Below are 19,837 nucleotides of genomic sequence, written 5' to 3' on the forward strand. Positions count from 1 at the left end.
ACGATCGGGGAAACCCTCATTAAACCCGCTGCTATAGTCGGTATAAGTCGGGCTATGCATGGGGATTAACTGGTCCGTGAGCGAGAAACAGTGAACTGTCAAGCGACCGATCCTTGAAGACAGTGTTTAATTCCAAGACGCTGGCTGAGTTTTGGATTTCAGTCAAGAGGGAATACCCACAGCTGTCCAAGGCCGCTATGGATGTACTAGTGCTGTTGTGCACTACCCAACTCGTGCGAAAAGACTTTTTCGGCACTCAAGTACATTCAAAATAAATACAGGTCGTGAGTGAAGACTCGGAGATCATCCTCCATATTCAAAATTAAACCAACTTACAGTGCTCCAAGCATTGTGGCCACCCCCAGGGACGATTCTAGGATTTTTCATTTAAGGGGGGCTCAGCCCCCAATGAGGGTATAATAGTAAAAAATAAAATGTATAAAATAAAGGTTTGACTAACAGGGTAGGATGGTAAAGTTATTGCAGCATTCCACTGTATTGTATAGATGTGTAGAACATTTGAGTACTGAACAAGCCAAATACGAGTCTTCCTGATCTCACACACACACACACGTCCTCTGATCCTTGCTCTGCGACATCGTGGTCTGCGGATTGAAGAATGCACTGAAAGACGGGGTTTTCATTAAATTTAAAGGGGACTGAGGCGATCATGTATTTGTGTACAGTTTATGAAGAATTGCAGAATTTTTAGGGGGGCTAAACGGCTTTTACGAAAAGATCAATAATTGAAGAAATCCGCCATCACACCATGTGTTCCAAACCACCTTAAAGAACAACTCATGAATTCTCAGCAAAAATCAGACCAAAATCAATAAACATTGCTTTCTTCTGCTAATCAGATTTACTTGCACCAACCCCAGGACTGCGACACAGAGGCGGAACCATCAGCGGTTCAGTATCTCGGTCGGTCCCGATGACCTCATCAGCTATTCCATAAACAAGATACACCTTTCACAAAGAAGCGTCTAAAGTCCTGCAGGTTGTGCCATTGGCAGTCTACATATCTGCAGTGTACCATGTGACCGAGGCAGCAGGAACAAGGATGTAGATGTGTGCCTTGTTTTATGGCTGGATTTGTTTTATGGTGCAAATCCCATCTCAAAACAAACTTCACAAAAAAAAAAAAAAAGCTGCAGAGTTTTAATCCTCGCAGGAAAGAAGTTTGAGAAGCTGCCAATCAAAGATTAGACTGGACCGGATAAATGTTTAGGACTGCTGTGTCTTTTTCTACTTAAATAAACTAAAATTAAAAACTGAATATTGTACTCACACTGCAAAGAATTTTACATCGACATAAAGTTGATAAAAATGTCAAATCTTACAACAAAAAAAAAAATATATATTTTAATAATGTATAAAATGTATTAATTCATATTAAATAATTGTTTAATTATATTAATCTTAAATATAATAAATAAATATTTAATCTTTCAACTTTTGTTTTTTCAAAAAGCAACAAAATTCAAAACCAAGAATTAAATCTGTTCTATAATTTTTTTTTTTTTTTATTTACATTTTTGTTCATGTTTATTTAACTGATTGTTTTTCTAAGAGACCTATAAAAGAAATAGAGTTTCCTCCTGTTTTTATTGAGTCCATGTTGATGATCAAGTGTCTTTGTTGTGTCTCAATCCACAGTGGAGATTAATATGAAGCTCAAATGAAAGTAGATACTCCGGACTTTAAGGATTTGTAGTGTTTCATGAGTATTTCTGTTTTTCCCTAGACAACTAGGGTTGATCTATCCACAGAAAAGTTCTAGATGAACAAAAATGGTTTCTTCCACACAAATGTTTGTATCTTCAAAGTAAACGTTGATATCAAACCCATTTCTGCTCTCTGAGATGCTCCAAGTGCTTGTTCATCTAAAAAGCACCTCGGATTAGAGTAAAATTCTGTGTAAGGTTCTCCAACAGAGGGAAAAACAAGTCTATAACACACTGAAAGCCAACGGACTCATTTTAGATCAGACTCACTGATTGAAAACGTTCCTTAAGACGATTTCTTTGCATTGGCAAAAAGGCTAAAAATTTTGCCAGAGAAGAAAATTGGAGAAAACACTGTCATTTCTATTTAAAAACACCACACACAACACACAAAAACTGAGAACTGAACTGTGCTGGACACAGACACACACACCTGAGAACTGCTCAAGAGAGAACTATACTGTGCTGGACACAGACACACAAAAATTGTCCTGTTTGCACACGTCACTTTACACTTTATATTGATCCTGTTTTCATGTAACTAACATTTGCACTCACTGTCAACACTATTCTTTTGCACAGAGTCGGTCTACATGTTTGTCTGCACTGTCTTGTCTTGTCATCCTGTGCACTTCTGTTGTCTAGTTTTTACTAAAGATTGCACCTTAAGTATAGCTGAGTTTTATCTCCATGTTTAGCTCTATGTTTGTCTGCGTCACTGTACTTTGTCTGTGTACTGTGTAGCACCTCTGGTCTAGGAGGAACCTTGTTTCACTTCACTGTGTACTGCATCAGCTATATATGGTTGAAGTGACAAAGCTTCTTTGACTGACTTTGAAAATTACCTCATGGTACCTCCGTCTATATTCAACTGACAAGATAGTTATTAGATTTGATATTGACTGTACAGTGTTTTTAGCACATACATAAAATTTGCCTATGATTACACTGGTTCTAGTTTTATGGGCTAGATATAATTCTGCTGAACTAAAGCATGACAAAAGCTGATCAGATTTCTTTTCACATTGTGGAGAAATCCTAGAGCAAGTACACTGATTCTACACAGTAGAAAATCCCATAAAACTCTACAGGCTGCAGGAATCCATTTAATAACGCGTGTGCACTTGCTAGTGTCTTTCAGTAGGATTTTTCAGGCGGAAAAATGATATCATTGTCTGAGGTCACATACTTCTGTAAACAGTTCCTCTCAGACCTGTTGCTTAAAACAAACAGTTGTAACTGGATCTCCAAGTTGATGATTGTATAAAAGTGTCATTGCGCAAGACATTCCTAGGCTGGAGAATATTTCCAAACTCTGGAATTACGATGAGGCTGAAATGAGTCAAACGTCAAACAAGCACAAATCAGTTAGGCCTGGATTAGCTGGCTAAAGTACAATATGACACATTCATCAATGACTAACCCCATCATCCAGTCAGAAACGGTTCCCAGTAACGGCTTCTGACCCATAAGATTGGGGAAACTAGGGATGTAAACAAATAAATGTTTTTTTTTTGGAATGAACAAATCCAGAGGCACACCAGAAAGGTTCACAGGGCAACTAGTTGAGACTAGGCCTCTACTGAAGGCTCAGGGTTTTCATCATTATCATTATCAGGGTATCATTAACCCCCCCCCCCAACCAGGTTTTCTCTTACCTGGTTAAACATGAGCAAGTGAACTGGTTTGACGCGGTAAGACAGCGGGATGGAAGCCAGACGTCCCACCGTGATGGCTGCCCAGAACACGCTGGTCAGGTAACCCGCCATCTTGTGCGGCAGAGCCATGGGTGGAGCCACGGCATAGGTGTAAACGAAGCCTGTGTAGGACCCCTGAGGAGCAAAGGATAGAAGATTCATCAGTTATCTAGTACTTCTGACAAATCAGAAACAAGGTCTGTTAGTGCGGAAGCGGTATTCCGTACCACTATTCCATCGGAAAAGAAAAGCACCATCCCTCCAAAGACGTGGAGCCCGAAGAACGATGGAGGAAGTCCTTTGAGCTTGCTGAGGTTATGGCAGTTTAGCATGTCCATGTGGCCTGTAGAGAAAACAAAAACTGAGCTAAGTGTCAGCGGTTTCTTTATTAGGAATCGTTACTCGCTTTCGTTCTAATTTATTTGGCTACATTTTGCAGCCAATCAGAACAAAAAAAGGTGGACATAGTTAGTGCTTGGATCTTGCCTGTCGGTTCCTGCAGCTCGGTTGTGCCCACGTCAGCCTGCTCCGAGTTCCTCTGCATCTTTACTGCACCCAGGAGACGAGGACTAGGCTCGGGGCAACACGGAAGCAGCTGCTCCCGATACATCAGAACCAGGACAGCGATAGGAACAGGAAGCTGGATGCAGAGTGAAAGAGAGCGCAGTGAAGCACTTTTCAAACATTTGTAATTCATTCCAATCCCAAATGAGCTGCATGATGTTTATTTTCAACAAGACTTTGTTCGGTTCAAATTACCGAGCGCTCTTAAAGGAAGGAAGGAAAGAAATGGCAAACAAGGAAAGGTAAAACCATGACAAAACTCCAAACACAAAAATTATACAGCAGGTTTCTAATTCTAGCTTTCAATCTTCAACTCAACTGTTTAGACTTGTAAATGAGGTGCATTGTGCAAATGAAAACAGAATCTGTAAATACCCGCGAGAGGACGTTTGCTTGTGTGGCACTCTGTAGAATTGTTTCACGTCTGATTTGCAAACAAGGGTTTAACAGTTAGTGTTTTCGTGCTAAATTGGGCTGAAGGTTGTTCTAGCCTGCAGGTATCAAACTCGAGGCCTGCTGCCTTGTTTCATTTAACCTGCACCAACTCGCAAAAATAATAAAATGCCTGTGTTCAATCCATCCTTCAGACCTGGAACACAGAGAGCCACTTTACACATCTCACAGAGATGAAACGCTTGTTGTTTTTCGTCACCTCAAATGTATAAATAAGATGAAAAAACTGAAAACCCATCATATTCTTCTTAATTGTCAATTCAGAACACATATTTAATAAATCACAAGTTTAATCAAGGCTTAATAGTGCAAACATTTGAACCATCTGTCCTTTCCTAGAATTGTTCTAGTCGACCTATAATATGGGCTCTAAATCAACAGAAGGGATATCAAGTGTATTTTATAAAAAAAAATAATAATAATAATAATAATAATAATAATAATGTGCGTTGGCCCTTTAAGAGACCATAGAAATGCATAGGCTATTTAGAATGAGCTCGAAACCCCTGTTTAAGCCCATGGGTGGTAAATTTTATGCTCGTGTTTGTGAAAACCTTTATCTTCATACCTTTCAAGCCAGAAGCTTTTCTAGGATTAAGGTGCTTTAGATAGTTTACATAGACTAGGTGGGGCTCAGGATTTTGTCATGTTCTATACACTCTATAAACCTCTTCCTTATTTGTCTGAGTAAAGAACAGATAATAAAGTTCAGGATTGAAAAAAAATTAAGAGAGTCTTGCTTCCTCAGGCACCACTGACAACTGTGTGAAAAAGCTCATCTCCAATGAGAATTAAGGATGCTTTCAGTGATGCCACCATTAGATTATTTATCACGTGGTATGCAGAAGATTCCATGAGGACATGAAGACAACGTGCCACACTGAAAAGTAGAAGCTTCAGTGCACTGCTATCACGTGATCTCCATCAAGGATGAATTATTTATTTATTTTTAAGAATTTCAGCCTAATTCTCAACTGAATTGCATTTCACTTCAGAGTTGCGGTCGTGCCTCGCTGAAACGTGTCAAAGAAATAGTCCTGAAAAGTCCTGAACACACCTAATATCAGGTCCTGCTGTTAGTTACAAGCAGGTTTAGTCATAGTCAAGTTCCTTTACAAGGATGGCAACATCTCCAAAAAAATTACCATCCTTCATCCATCCACTTTCTGTAGCACTGATCCTACACAAGGTCGCAGAAACCTGGAGTTCATCTCAGGGGACTCAGGGACATCCACAATAGGGTGCCAAGCAATCACAGGACACAGTCACACTCATACGGACAATTTAGAGATGCCAATCAGCCTATGACCTCTGTTTGGACTGAGGAGGAAACCGGAGAACCCAGAGGAAACTCCTTAAGCACTGGAGAATATGCAAACTCAGGACAGAGACCGGGAAACCCCTAACCCTGGAGGTCTGAAGCAAACCACTAGTGATTGCATTGTGGCATACAGTCATGCTATCCATCTTCCCTGATCAAGCCTCAAACCAGAAACCTGGAGTCTATCTCAGGGAACTCAGGAACATCCAGGATGGGGTGCCAGGCCATCACAGGGCACAATCACACTCATATGGACAATTTAGAGATGCCAGTCAACCTACGACTGGTGTCTGGACTCGGGAGGAAACCGGAGAACCCAGAGGAAACCCCCTAAGCACTGGGAGAACATTCAAACTCCATACACAAACAAGACAGAAACCAGGAATCAAAGCCCTAACCCTGGAGGCCTGAGGCAAACCACTAGTGATTGCTCTGCGGCATACAGTCATAATAGCCATCTTCCCTGATCTAGCCTCAAATCCATCAATTTTATCCACGCAAGCAAGCAGTTTGAGCACATCTTCCTTTCTTTTTATCATTGGCTTTACTTACATTGACGAAGGCCATGATCCAGAAGGCGTAGGAGACGTTGGTGACCACTTCGCCTTCGGTGTGCATGGTAATGTGGGACACGTTATGCAGGTGTCTGCCAGACAGTGTGTTCCTCAAGTGCCTCATAGTGGATGATGTATTGATGGTGGTGTTTCCTAAGATGCAGTCGGTTTCGGACAGAAACGGGTCAGCGATGAGAGGGCTCAACAAGGCACCCAGACCGATGAAGAAGTGGAGCACCTGGAGAGGAAAATAGCAGAAAAAACAAAGAGTGGAACAACATTTAAACTTGGGTGTGATGGTCAGGTGTCTAGATACTTTAGATTTTACACATCAGAGTAGAAGATCTCCTGACCTGGAGGAAGACAGCTGAGTCTTTCTGGTAGAGCTTCACCAGCTGCAGGTTGGAGATGGTATCGATGATGCCCATGGCCAGGCCTGTGACAGCCATGGCAGAGACCAGCATCAGCAGATTGCTGCATAGCGGGATGAAGGCGAACACCACAGAGATGATGAGTGTGGAGGCAGCGAGGGACGACAAAGAGGAGCAAAGTCTGGAGAGAAGAAGAGATGGACGCCGTTCAGTCTGCAGCAGGAGGTTGATATTTTCAGGTAGAGCAGGTGGGACAGCTTGGATTCCATCACGTCAAAGTCAAAGAAGCTTTATTGTCACTTCAATCATATATAGCTGATGCAGTACACAGTGAAGTGAAACAACATTCCTCCTAGACCAGAGGTGCTACACAGAACACAGAAAGTACAGTGACGCAGACAAACAGAGCTATAACAGAGATAAAAAAAATTAAACTATACTTAAAGGTGCAGTCTTTAAGAACTAGACATATAACAGAAGAGCACAGGAAGACAAGACAGGACAGGACAGACAAACAACATATGCGCGCGCATGTGTCCAGTTCAGCTCAGTTCTCTGTTCAGATGCCCGATTGCCTGAGGGAAGAAACTTTAACAGTCTGGTTGTGCGGGTCCGAATGCTTCGGTACCTCTTTCCGGATGGCAGAAGAGTGAAGAGTGTGTGCACGGGGTGTGTGGGATCATCCACAATGCTGTTAGCTCTGCGGATGCAGCGTGTGGAGTAAATGTCTGTGATAGAGGGAAGAGAGACTAGAGAGATACCAAAAAAATGCCAAAAAATGTGGAATCATGAAATCTTGAAGGCAAAATAAATTAGAAGCCAAATTTTTTAAAGGAATCCAGACATTTGGAAAGATCTGGAGCTCCTGCACTGAGTGAAATGGAGATTGTGGACTAAAATTTGACACTTTTGTGATTAAGCAAAGCTAAGTTTTTAGAAAAATATTCTATTTTTTTTTTTATTATTATTTCTCACACACACACACACACGAGGAAAGAAACCAAGAAACTCCTGATTAGCAGCAGCTTTGATTTCACCTTGGCTGGAGATTTTTTCTCTGTTTGCCTTTAAAGTGATAATGTATCAAACTTTACAACAGAAAACAACAAGTATAAAATCTCTGTCTCACACACTCAATCTTTCTCCCTCTCCCAAACACACTCGCTCACTCATCCCCCCCACACACACTCTCCCTCTCTCTCCACACTCACTGTCTCTTCCCACTCTCCCTCACTCTCCCTCACTCTCCCTGTCTCATATACACCAAATATTTCCTTGGGGTTGTGATCTGATTTCTTTGCTGTAGAACACTAATGCCTGCCCTGCACTGGCTCTTCAGAGACTCTCACTTTAACTGTAGGAACATTTGTGTTTCATAGAATTTGTTTATTTCACCTTGAGACTCGATGAAAGTCTCTTATCTAAAACGTCTAGAGATACTGAGAACATGTTTGCTCTTTCAGAAAATTAAGCTGTGTTGGAGGATATTTAGAGGTCAGACACCGACTAACCAAGCACAAACGAGCCGAGATGGTTATCGACACGCTTCCCTGATGTTTACTGCTGGACGCTTTAAAAAGCTTCTGGAAAGTTCCTTTGCCTCAGGCCTTGCAATGACTTTTACAACAGGTGGTAACTTTTTAATCCATTTTACTGCCCTCTCACTTCTTACACTGAGGAGTGAAAACCGGAGAGAGAGAGAGAGACAGAGAGAGGGTGTGAGAGAGAGACAGAGAGAGGGTGTGAGAGAGAGACAGAGAGAGGGTGTGAGAGAGAGACAGAGAGAGGGTGTGAGAGAGAGACAGAGAGAGGGTGTGAGAGAGAGACAGAGAGAGGGTGTGAGAGAGAGACAGAGAGAGGGTGTGAGAGAGAGAGAGACAGTTGGGTCTGTATGTCTCGTGAAGGACGCTGAACTTCAGCCACTAAAAACAACCTGTAGCTTGCTGCACTAATCGACTTCTGGAAGTTTCCGGAACATTTCTGTATCCCCCCCCCTCACCTCTGATTGGTCCAGAGGCTCTGACAGTAACTCACAGGTTTCTAATCTGATATGTTATCATTAAAGTTACTATAGCAACAGCAACACATTCCACACGGTCATTAATCAGGGACACAGTGGACGTTAGTGTAAGGAGGCGTTTATTCAGCATTCCTGGAAGGAGTCTCCAGTATCAGACTTACAGCTTCATCCCCAAGGTCCTGGATGAAGATGAAGCCTCTTCAGTGTATATAATAACACAGTACATGGCTGCATACTTGTTACCAACGGCAACGGGAGTCGTGATCAGTGTGAAGTGTTTAGTAAAGTAACGTGGAGTTTATAAAATTATAAAAATAAAATATTTTTTATAAATATTTAGCATGATGTCATTATTCGGTATTTCTCAATTTCTAGAATTGTTCTTATATTTATACAAATTTACTTCTTATCACTGAGTGTTGTGGTTTATATAATACATCAATAATAAAAAAAAAAAAATAAAGCAGAATTAAAATCAGTTTAAAAAAAACTTGTGTAGTTTTTCCTGATGCTTTTCTGCAGAACAAATTAAAAGCAAATATGTTCTGAAAACTAACCTTCTTCCAGAATGTACTTTTATTTACAGCATTATTTCCAGAACTAAGTGTGTGTGTGTGTGTGTGTGTGTGTGTGTGTGTGTGTGTGTAAGTAAAACACTTATGAAACTGAATGAAAATCTCAGTTCTGAAGATTTACCCAAAGTGGGGAAAGACAACGACTACTAAGGTGCAAATATTAATTTATTCCCGTGAGCAAATTACTTTCCTGTATAAATAAATTTAAATGTGGGCAAGCAGAGAGAGAGAGAGAGACACAGATAGATAGATAGATAGATAGATAGATAGATAGATAGATAGATAGATAGATAGATAGAGATGGAGGGAGAGAGAGAGAAAGAGAGAGAGAGAGAGAAAGAGAGAGAGAGAGAGATACAGAGAGAGAGAGAGATACAGAAAGAGAGAGAGAGACAGAGATGGGGAGAGAGAGAGAGATACAGAAAGAGAGAGAGAGACAGAGATGGGGAGAGAGAGCGAGAGAGAGACAGAAAGAGCCTCCAAGGTGAGATTAATTCTAAATGAACGTTGAGAGCCTGCACGCTGAGCTTGAGTGTGTGTGTGTGTGTGCGCGCGCTGGTTCTACTCACGACTTGCTGAAGAAACCGCCCACGAAGCTTCCCACGAACAGGCAGAACTGCTGCGCGAAGAAGGCGAGTGTGACCTGCTGCAGGCTGGAGCGCGTCTGGCAGCGCAGGTCGAGCACGGTGGGTCCGAGCAGGGCCAGGCACAGGCCGAAGCTGAAGAAGGCGCTCCAGTAGGTGAGCGTGGGCTGCCAGTGGCCGCGGAACAGCGCGCAGCTCCGGGATCCCACCACACTCTGAACCACGTTACAGTTCCGGTCCAGGTTCATCGCTCAGCGCGCGCGCTCGGCGTTCCGTTCCGTTGTGTGTGTGTGTGTGTGTGTGTGAGAATGCGCGCGCGCTCTCTCCTACATCAGTGCGTGATCCTGATACTCACACAAACACACACACGCATGGCGGAGTAAAAGTGCTGGAGTTTGGAAAGTCTTCAAACATCACCATGATCCTCCCACTGCATCCTCCCACAGCGGCTTTATTTAGCTCCAGCACGCTCTCCAAACTCCACACCCAGCACCACTCAACCTTTCAGTGCGTCCTCGCGCGCACTGGAGTGAGCGTGTGAGTGTGTGTAGGGTTGCCAAATGATATTCACTATATAAAAACACCTCCTTACACTTCTTTCCCACATGGTTTAACACAACACAACACAACCGGTTTTAGAGTAAATGTAGCTCGGAACTCGTGAAATGCTCCAACATGGCAACCCTAGGTTTCTTAATTAGCGGGTAAATTGAATCAGGTGTGAAGAGAAGAAGGCGCAGGAGAGGTGAAGTGTGAAGGTGAAGACAGGGCAGGGCTTAAATGAGGTCTTAGTTACAAACAACAAACAAACAATTAATTTAAGTAATATATTAGTCATTTTCTCCACATCTGGGCGTTTAATTACTTTCTCATTATTTCTTATATTTCTTTTCGTTTCTTCTTCTTTGAATATAGACTTTGTAGATTTAATAACAATGAAAATATTTGTTTTAAATTATTCGATATATATTATATATTACTTCTCCTCTGCTAATATTTGATATTATGTAATATTAGTTGTACTTTTTTTTTGCCATTTATGAACAAATATATATCCACATATATCCATCCTACACATTTACATAAATATGAATCTATTCAAGTTATACATTAATCCAACAATACTTGGATGGTTGTCAGTGTATTAATATCAATATTAATATAAAAAATATAAAATAAAAATATTAATTTATTAAATATTAATTTACTGCTACTACTACTACTAATAAAAAATATCAATAAATACATTTTCAAGTTAATATAATAATAATAATAATAATAATAATAATAATAATAATATTAATAATAAATAGTATTCAAATTAATATTGTAAAAAATACAAATAGAAATTTATTAAATATTAATATACTACTACTACTTCTACTACTAAATATTATTCAAATTAATATTGTAAATAATAAAAAATATTAATTTATTAAATATTAAAATACTACTACTACTACTACATTATTGTATTATTGTATTATTATTATTATTATTATTATTATTATTATTATTATATCTATTTTTGACCATTCTCTGAAAGGGTGCCAATAATTCTGCCGTTGCTTCAAAATCAAATCAGGCAGCACAGAAAATAATTTCCACCCGATATTGAGCTTTATCATTTATTTAGTCTTTAATTTATTTAATCACTTTTGGCTTCTTCAGCAATCACAATACATTCAGCTTCAGGATACTGAAATAGAATAAACATCACACAAAATATTCAATATCACATTTCATACAAAAATCTAAATCTTTCTTGTTTTTCTCTTTATTTTTTTATGTATAAAACATGTAGACGTAATCTAAATGTATTTAATACAGTCAATTTCCTGGCAAAATATCCACTGAGAAGAAGGAAAACACCCGTTAAAAGACATATATTAATTTTTTTTTTCCAATATATAATTTTAAATTTTCTATTTTTAACCACAAAAACACACATTGAGGAGATTTTTGTTTAAAGGAGTGAAAGGTCTGAGAAGTACACAACTGTAATCCTTTATTCATATTCTCTCTCTCTCTCTCTCTCGCTCTCTCTCTCTCGCTCTCTGTTCTTCAGTACTGTTTGTAAACATGCCTTCATCGACTTCCCCTCAGTATGATACAGGGGCAGGGAAAATAAATAAATAAATAAATAAATGAATGAATAAGCAGGGTAGGAAACTAAGAGCAGATGCAGAGGAAACACACTGCTTCTCATAGTCTTGCATGTAGGACAGCCTATAGGGCACTGCATCTTATTTTGTCACATGTGAAGGAGCCTACAGAGCATTTCTTCTGATTTTGTCACCAGGTAGAGGAGCCTATAGGGCACATCATCTCATTTTCCTGCATGTAGGGGAACCTAAGGGGCACTTCATCACATATTGTCACCAGGAAGAGTAGCCTATGGGGCATCTCATTTCATTTTCCTGCATGTAGGCACATTTATGTGGCACGTCATCTCATTTTTGTCAAATATACGGGAGCCTAAAGGGTACTTCTTATAACTTTCCTGCATGTAAGGGAGCCTAAGGGGCACTGCATCACACATTGTCACCAGGTAGAGGAGCCTATAGGGTATCTCATTTAATTTTCCTGCATGTAGGCACATTTATGTGGCACGTCATCTCATTTTTGTCAAATGTAGGGAAGCCTAAAGGGTATCTCTTATAACTTTCCTGCATGTAGGGGAGCATAAGGGGCACTGCATCATATATTGTCACCAGGTAAAATAGCCTACAAGGCACATCATCTCATTTTCCTGCATGTAGGGGAGCCTAAGGGGCACTGCATCACATTTTGTCACCAGGTAGACAAGTCTATTGGGTGTCTCATATTATTTTCATACAGGTAGGAGAGCATATAGTATGTAGGGAAGTTTATAGGGCACATTTGCCAATTTGGTCACCAGACCAAAAAGCCTATAGGGCACATTATCCTGTTTGTTGAATAAGAGACTAAAGCCCACTGCATCTCAATTTCTTGAATGTAGGGAGGTTTATATGCCACTTTATCTCATTTTGTCACATGCAGAGGAGCCTGTCAGGCATTTCTTCTCATTTTGTCAGCTTCTCTTGCATGTAAGCTAGTTTATATGCTACAACATCTCAAATTTGTCAAATGTAGGGGAGCCTAATGGGCATCTCTTACAGTTTTCCTGCATGTAGGGGAGCCTAAGGGGCACTGCATTACATTTTGTCACCAGATAGATGAGCCTATAGGGCACTTCATCTCATTTTGTCACATGCACGGGAGCCTCATTACATTTCTTTGCATCTAGGGGGAGCCCACAGGGCATTTCATCTAATTATGTCACATGCAAAGGATCCTATACTTCATTTTATTTTCTCAGATGCAGGGGAGCCTAAAGGCACAGCATCTATTGAGCATTTCTACTCATTTTCACACACAATAATGAAGCCTATAGGGCATGTCATCTCATTTAATCACTGTAGCATCTAGGAGATCCTATGGGGCACTGCATCCCCACATGTCACATGTACCGAATTTTATAGGGTTCTCCATCAAATTGTGTCACAGATAGGAGAGCCTATAGGGCACCTCATCTTGTTGTATGTCACGTAGGCAAGCCTATAGGGCACTGCATCTCATTTGATTACATTTGGCAAGCCTAAAGGGCAGTGCATCTCATTTTGTCCACTGGGAGTAAACGATAGAGGGAGGGCCTGCACCCTAGAGGGCATGTTATCACATTACATTTTATATGCCATAGAGGCACCTAGGATTGCACTTTCACTGTGTTTTTTTTTTTGTTTTATCACCAGAAACTTTTATGTGATGTGTGATAAAGATCGAGTAGATCAAATCTAAATGATTAAGAAGAAAAAAGCCAGGAGAAATCATAAGGGGAAGTGATGAGGACCAGTACTGGAACACAGCCATGCTCTTTCTCACTCCTCCTCTTCCTCTTCCTGTACTCTCTTCTGATGCTTTTTCGTGTACTAGAACTTCACCACGACACCACTATGGTTCTCTGTACTTGATGGCTTTGACTAGAAATATAGAGTGCTCTTTTTTTTAAGGGAAATATTGAGTTACAAAGAAAAAGGGCAGGCAAAGACAAAAATTCAGGACACTTGGATGCCATGTGCAAACACGGTCGAGCAGTTCATCGTACCAAGCAGTAAATTGTGTGCAATTATTGATGAAGAGCAACATCTCTAGACCCTAGAACAGTATTAAAATAGCTATTCAAATAATATCAAGAAGAAGAAGAAGAATAAAAATCGGAACCGTCGTCGTAATTGATTTGTACAAGGCACCTTTAGATGCTTCGAAGAACATTTTCATCTCTGAGGTAAACGCACAAAAAGTGACAGTGTTCGTTTTAATACTACAGACTACACACGACCCTGTGTCAAGAGAAGTGGCTTCGACGTCGCGTAACGTCACGTACCGAGTTTTAGCATCATTGTTAAAAGTGCAGACTTTGGACGTGCTTTGTGCTTTGAAACATCTGATCGAACCTCATCATTATTTATGCCACAGCGCTGCTGAGTTCCTCAAATCTGATTGGTTTATGGTTATATGCACATTCTAAAATGTTGTCGTTTCTATAGCAACAGCTCGTACACAGGGACGTAACCTAAATGGATGTTTATATTTGATTTAAAACAAAAACAAAGAAACAACCTTGCGTAACTGTTGAGATGGTGAGGTTTTCAGGTAGGTGGTGTTTTCAGTGTCAGAGCTTTGGAACAGTGTTTATCTGGTAAAATGACATTTCTTACTAACATCTAAAGAGAGTAAAAACACTACGTTTAACTACAAACAGGATCAAAAATGTTAATTAATGAGTATTTTCAAATTGCTGTGGTATTAGAGAAATTAATCGCTTCAGGATTGCTGCTTTAGGAAAATAATCAACGTCATCCACCTGTTGTTGATTATCTTCCCTGTTATTCCTGACTTCATTCAAGTTCATATGAATTCAGACATCTAGTATATGAGTGTAAAGTGAAAGGAGTGTACGCCCCAAACTCCGCCCCAAACCCCGCCTCTCACCCTTGACTGTAACACATTTGCAACATGAATTGAATTGAAACCTGATGCTAATCCTGCCCATTCTAATAGAATGTGAAAAAAGGGAAACCTTTCAACACGTCTCACCGCTTTCACTTTTCTCTTAACTTTCTCTGAGTTGCGTCCACTTTTAATTGGGTACATTTTGACACCTGAACACATTTTTTCCTCCCTGTGACAGTCTTTCCTGGTCACTACTGGACATGTCATTAAAACCTGTTTCTTTTTGCGCTGTCTGTTCTGTATTTATTTATTTATTTATTAATTAATTTTCTACATATTTAAAGGAAAACTCCACCCTGATACATGTTTAATATGTCTATATAATAATAATATTTGTGACCTAAGTGGTTGCTTTGTCTTATTCCTGCTCTGTTGTGCTCGGACGTGATTTCATGGATCTCTCATCGCTGAAAATGATCAGGTTTCGCCGCGGTGCGAATGCAGTGCGGTTATTACAAGGCTGAGTTAGCGATCCATGAGGCGGCGAGAGCGATGACATGGTTTAGCATGAATATTGATGATCTGTTTGAGCAGAGTGTATAGATGATAGATGAGAGAGCTGGAGAGACTAAAAGACTAAAGCGCCGCCGCATCGCTCTCTTTATGTATCCGGCTGCACCTCGATCAGCAGGTATAACAGCATTGTGGGTAATAAACAAAGACGAGAGATGCATGTGCATGTTGTTCAGAGTGGATTTGTCCTTTAAATACATTGGGAAGACGATACTGAAGGTGTTATTTTATATTTTTTATATTTTTGTATGGTCATTTATAGGATCATATGATCCAGGTCACTTCTCAAGAGATTTATCGCTAAGTTAAACAGGAACACAGGGCAGGAAATATTTCTTTTCCATGTTATCTGGATAGGAGTTTGGTGAAAGCACAGCACATTTGTTAAAACAGTAGTGAAAAGAATGGGCTTTAGCCAAGAGTTAGCTGTGTGTGTGTGTGTGTGAGGAGGTTTTGGGATACAGCTTGGCAGTTTGCTGAGATTAACAGCCATCGCTTCACGGTGATGATGTTCCCTCCCCTCCGTATGTCAGCCGTTAGAATATACTCTGTCTGCGGTTCTTTCCTCGACCTGAAATGTGAAGAAAATTACATTAAAAAAATAGTTTAATGAACCACCATGTACCGTATCAGGGTTAAAACCATTCACAAAAATATTTTAATAATAATTACTGCACATGGTTTTAGAATGACATCAAATGGACATTGTGATATATTTTTAATATCATAAAATAAAATTGATTATTTGTACCAGACAGTGGAAATTCAGTGGAAGTGAGAATTTCTTGCGACAGCTGTGAGACCTAAACGACTCAACACGTCTCAACACGTCTCATTTTTTATGGTATAGAATTACGTTAAACTCCATCAGACATGTTCTGTAGTGACGATCCTACACAGAGTCATAAGTATAAAGCTGCTCTACCTGGATGAAAGACTGAGCTCCGGTGTCCAGGGTCCTTCTGGAGCTGCACCTCTTTTAGCGAGAACACTGACGAAGCTGCAGAAAGAGGAAGAGGATAAGTTTAAACACCATGGAGAGACTCAGATGAACGTCTAATCCAGCGTGGAAGTTGTGAAGTGACTCACTGTCTGCTAAGGAGTGAATGTTTTCTCCCAAACTGAGGAAGTACGCGTGTCTCAGAGACGCCTCGGCCGAGATCCGCTTTTTGGTGTCGTACTGCAACGAGACGGAGAGACATCCTTAGATGAAAGAAATTTATTCGTTCTGATTAATTATCCCCTTTTCCCCTCATACACTGGCGACTAACCAGACGTGTTCATTCAGTTTAATCTAATGAATGATGTTCAGGCTGTGAGTCTGATATAAAACGAGTCTGTTGGCTTTCAGTGTGTTTTAGACGTGTGTTTTTCCCTCTGTTGGAGAACCTTACACAGAATTTTACTGGTTGAAGATCAAATCTGAGCTGCTTTTTAGATGAACAAGCACTTGGAGCATCTCAGAGAGCAGGAATGGGTTTGAGATCAACATTTATTTTGAAGATACAAACATTTGTGTGGAGAAAATTAACCGTTTTTGTTTTTCTGGAACTTTTCTATGAATATATCACTCCTAGTAGACTAGATAAAAACAGAAATCCACTACAAATTCTTAAAGTCCTGAGTGTCTGCTTTCATATGAGCTTCATATTAATCACCACTGTGGAGTGAGACATGACAAAGACACTCAGTCATCAACATGGAGAGAGAGAGAGAGAGAGAGAGAGAGTGAGAGAGAGAGTGAGTGTGTGTGTGTGTGAGAGAGAGAGAGAGAGAGAGAGAGTTTGTGTGAGAGAGAGAGAGAGAGAGAGAGAGAGAGAGAGAGAGTGTTTGTGTGTGTGAGAGAGAGAGAGAGAGAGAGAGAGAGAGAGATTGAGAGAGAGCGAGAGAGAGAGAGAGAGTGTGTTTGTGTGTGTGTGTTTGTGTGTGTGTGTGTGTGTGTGAGAGAGAGAGAGAGAGAGAGAGAGAGAGTGAGAGAGTGTTTGTGTGTGTGAGAGAGAGAGTGAGACAGAGAGTGTGAGAGAGAGAGAGTGTTTGTGTGTGTGTGTGTGAGAGAGAGAGAGAGAGAGTGTTTGTGTGTGAGAGAGAGTGAGTGTGTGTGTGTGTGAGAGAGAGTGTGTGTGTGTGTGAGAGAGAGAGAGAGAGAGAGAGAGAGAGAGTTTGTGTGAGAGAGAGAGAGAGAGAGAGAGAGTGTTTGTGTGTGTGTGAGAGAGAGAGAGAGAGAGAGAGAGAGCGAGAGAGAGAGAGAGAGAGAGAGAGAGAGAGAGAGAGAGAGTGTGTTTGTGTGTGTGTGAGGGAGAGAGAGAGAGAGAGAGTGTGTTTGTGTGTGTGTGAGAGAGAGAGAGAGAGAGAGAGTGAGAGAGTGTTTGTGTGTGTGAGAGAGAGAGTGAGACAGAGAGTGTGAGAGAGAGAGAGTGTTTGTGTGTGTTTGTGTGTGTGTGTGTTTGTGTGTGTGTGTGTTTGTGTGTGTGTGTGTGTGTGTGTGTGTGTGTGTGTGTGAGAGAGAGAGAGAGTGTTTGTGTGTGTGTGTGTTTGTGTGTGTGTGTGTGTGTGAGAGAGAGAGAGAGTGTTTGTGTGTGTGTGTGTGTGTGTGTGTGTGTGTGTGTGAGAGAGAGAGAGTGTTTGTGTGTGTGTGTGTGTGTTTGTGTGTGTGTGTGTGTGTGTGAGAGAGAGAGAGTGTTTGTGTGTGTGTGTGTGTTTGTGTGTGTGTGTGAGAGAGAGAGTGTTTGTGTGTGTGTGTGTGTTTGTGTGTGTGTGTGTGTGTGAGAGAGAGAGAGTGTTTGTGTGTGTGTGTGTGTGTGTGTGTGTGTGAGAGAGAGAGAGAGAGAGAGAGAGAGAGAGAGAGAAAGAGAGAAGCAAGAGAGAAAAACACGGCTGCTTCGAATCGCATGCTGGTTTCAGTTCCTGACGGTAAATTAGCCTTAATTTTACCAAAAGAATCGATGAACATCGGAGAACGTCGCATGTAGCTAAGGCTAATCTTTCACACTGGGTAACACGTAGCTGAATGCTGAACGCTAATCACAGTATAAACCACTGTGATGAATAGAAACTATAAAGAGAGTAGAGAGAACACGTCGTTATCATGTAGAACGCGGAAAAGCTATGCTATGTTGCGACTCGGACGTGGTGCATTCTGGGAATTTGAGTACAAAATGTAATTTTCTCAAGTGAGAAAGTTTTTGTTTTTTTGTTTTTTTTTTACGCGTGAAACCTGAGTGTTATCACTAATGTTGAGTTCTTTTCTTACAGCATAGCTACGCTAACAATAAACTTAACCCTTTAATGTTCTGTGCAGTCGTTTGGTAGAGTCACTATATCTAAATAATCATGGGGTCTGTTGAAAAAAATGATAGATTTTTGTTATTATTGACTGAATGAAATAAAAATGCAAAGTAATTTTGCACATTAAAGGGATAAGAATAATGTGAAACGTCAGAGCTACACACGACCGCGGCCATCTTTACAAACCTACAGCACCATCCGAGCGATTAGCACCAGAGTCGCTAACCACATCCCGAAATATTCCAGAGAAGGTTATTCAGGATGAATAAAAAAAACACACTCAAGCAACAAATGAATCATTTCAACATGGAGGAAAAATGTTTCTGATGCTTTCCTTCCACAGGTGTGAGCTCCAGAGCTTCAGGTCTTCCTCCTCGTGCCGTTCTTCATTACCGGCCGGACGCCGGAGTTAGCCTAAGCATGTCGACCCTATCAATCCCTCGGCCACGCAAACGGATGCGACGGAAAATGAAGCGGCCGTCACACAGCTGTCATGTTTCACGAGGTATAAAATTGGCTCGCGTTAGAGCAATCGCGTGGCGCGCCGACGCTCGGCGGGGTTTGATGAGAAACAGGTGCGAGGTTCGGACTCATTAAGGCGCCGTCTCCGCTAACAGATCGCGCGCTCGGCGGCACGCTAGCGCTCCTTTATCACCGTGACAGGTCACCTTTCTCTCTCTCTGCATGTGGGGGAAAGAAGAGAGAAGAGAAAAGACAAAATGAGACAAGAGAGGAGAGATGAGGAGAATTGAGGAGAGGAGAGATGCTTACAGGTGAAGTGAGAGGGACGAGGCGAGAGAAGAGGTGGAGGAGAAAGAAAGGATGCGATAAAGAGGAAGTGAGAGATAAGATGGAGGAGGTGAGATGGAGGTGAGATGGAGGACATGAGATGGAGGTGAGATGGATGGAGGGGGTGAAATGGATAGAGGAGGTGAGAGAGGAGATGGAGGTGAGCTGGAGGAAGTGAGAGAGGAGATGGAGGAGGTGAGAGAGGAGATGGAGGAGGTGAGATGGAGGAGATGGAGGAGGTAAGAGAGGAGATGGAGGAGGTGAGAGAGGAGATGGAGAGGAGATGGAGGTGAGATGGAGGTGAGGTGGAGGAGGTGAGAAAGGAGATGGAGGAGGTGAGAGAGGAG

The 19,837-nt window shown here is 41.1% G+C and overlaps 2 protein-coding genes across 5 annotated transcripts in view; both read right to left on the reverse strand.

Annotated features, from left to right (window-relative positions):
- Positions 1-10,365, reverse strand: part of mfsd4aa (major facilitator superfamily domain containing 4Aa) — a 15,427-nt gene extending 5,062 nt beyond the window's left edge. Inside the window, exons 1-6 of the mRNA XM_058373081.1 lie at positions 9,852-10,365; positions 6,670-6,868; positions 6,315-6,554; positions 3,911-4,064; positions 3,652-3,767; positions 3,386-3,559 (exon numbers count right to left, since the gene is read on the reverse strand). Of these exons, the coding sequence (XP_058229064.1) occupies positions 3,386-3,559; positions 3,652-3,767; positions 3,911-4,064; positions 6,315-6,554; positions 6,670-6,868; positions 9,852-10,114 (1,146 nt within the window). The 5' untranslated portion in view covers positions 10,115-10,365. The remainder of the gene's footprint in view (positions 1-3,385; positions 3,560-3,651; positions 3,768-3,910; positions 4,065-6,314; positions 6,555-6,669; positions 6,869-9,851) is intronic.
- A 1,115-nt stretch (positions 10,366-11,480) lies between these two features.
- cdk18 (cyclin dependent kinase 18) overlaps positions 11,481-19,837 on the reverse strand; it is an 85,811-nt gene continuing 77,454 nt past the window's right edge. For 3 of the 4 annotated variants that reach the window (XM_058373407.1, XM_058373406.1, XM_058373408.1), the window contains exons 14-16: positions 16,506-16,596; positions 16,342-16,416; positions 11,481-15,987 (exon numbers count right to left, since the gene is read on the reverse strand). In XM_058373407.1, the coding sequence (XP_058229390.1) occupies positions 15,953-15,987; positions 16,342-16,416; positions 16,506-16,596 (201 nt within the window). In that variant the 3' untranslated portion in view covers positions 11,481-15,952. Of the gene's footprint in view, positions 15,988-16,341; positions 16,417-16,505; positions 16,597-18,169; positions 19,382-19,837 lie in introns of those variants that run through there. The other variant, XM_058373409.1, reaches the window with a different exon arrangement.

This window comes from Hemibagrus wyckioides, linkage group LG21 (assembly GCF_019097595.1).
Source record: "Hemibagrus wyckioides isolate EC202008001 linkage group LG21, SWU_Hwy_1.0, whole genome shotgun sequence".
Classification (NCBI taxonomy): Eukaryota; Metazoa; Chordata; class Actinopteri; order Siluriformes; family Bagridae; genus Hemibagrus; species Hemibagrus wyckioides.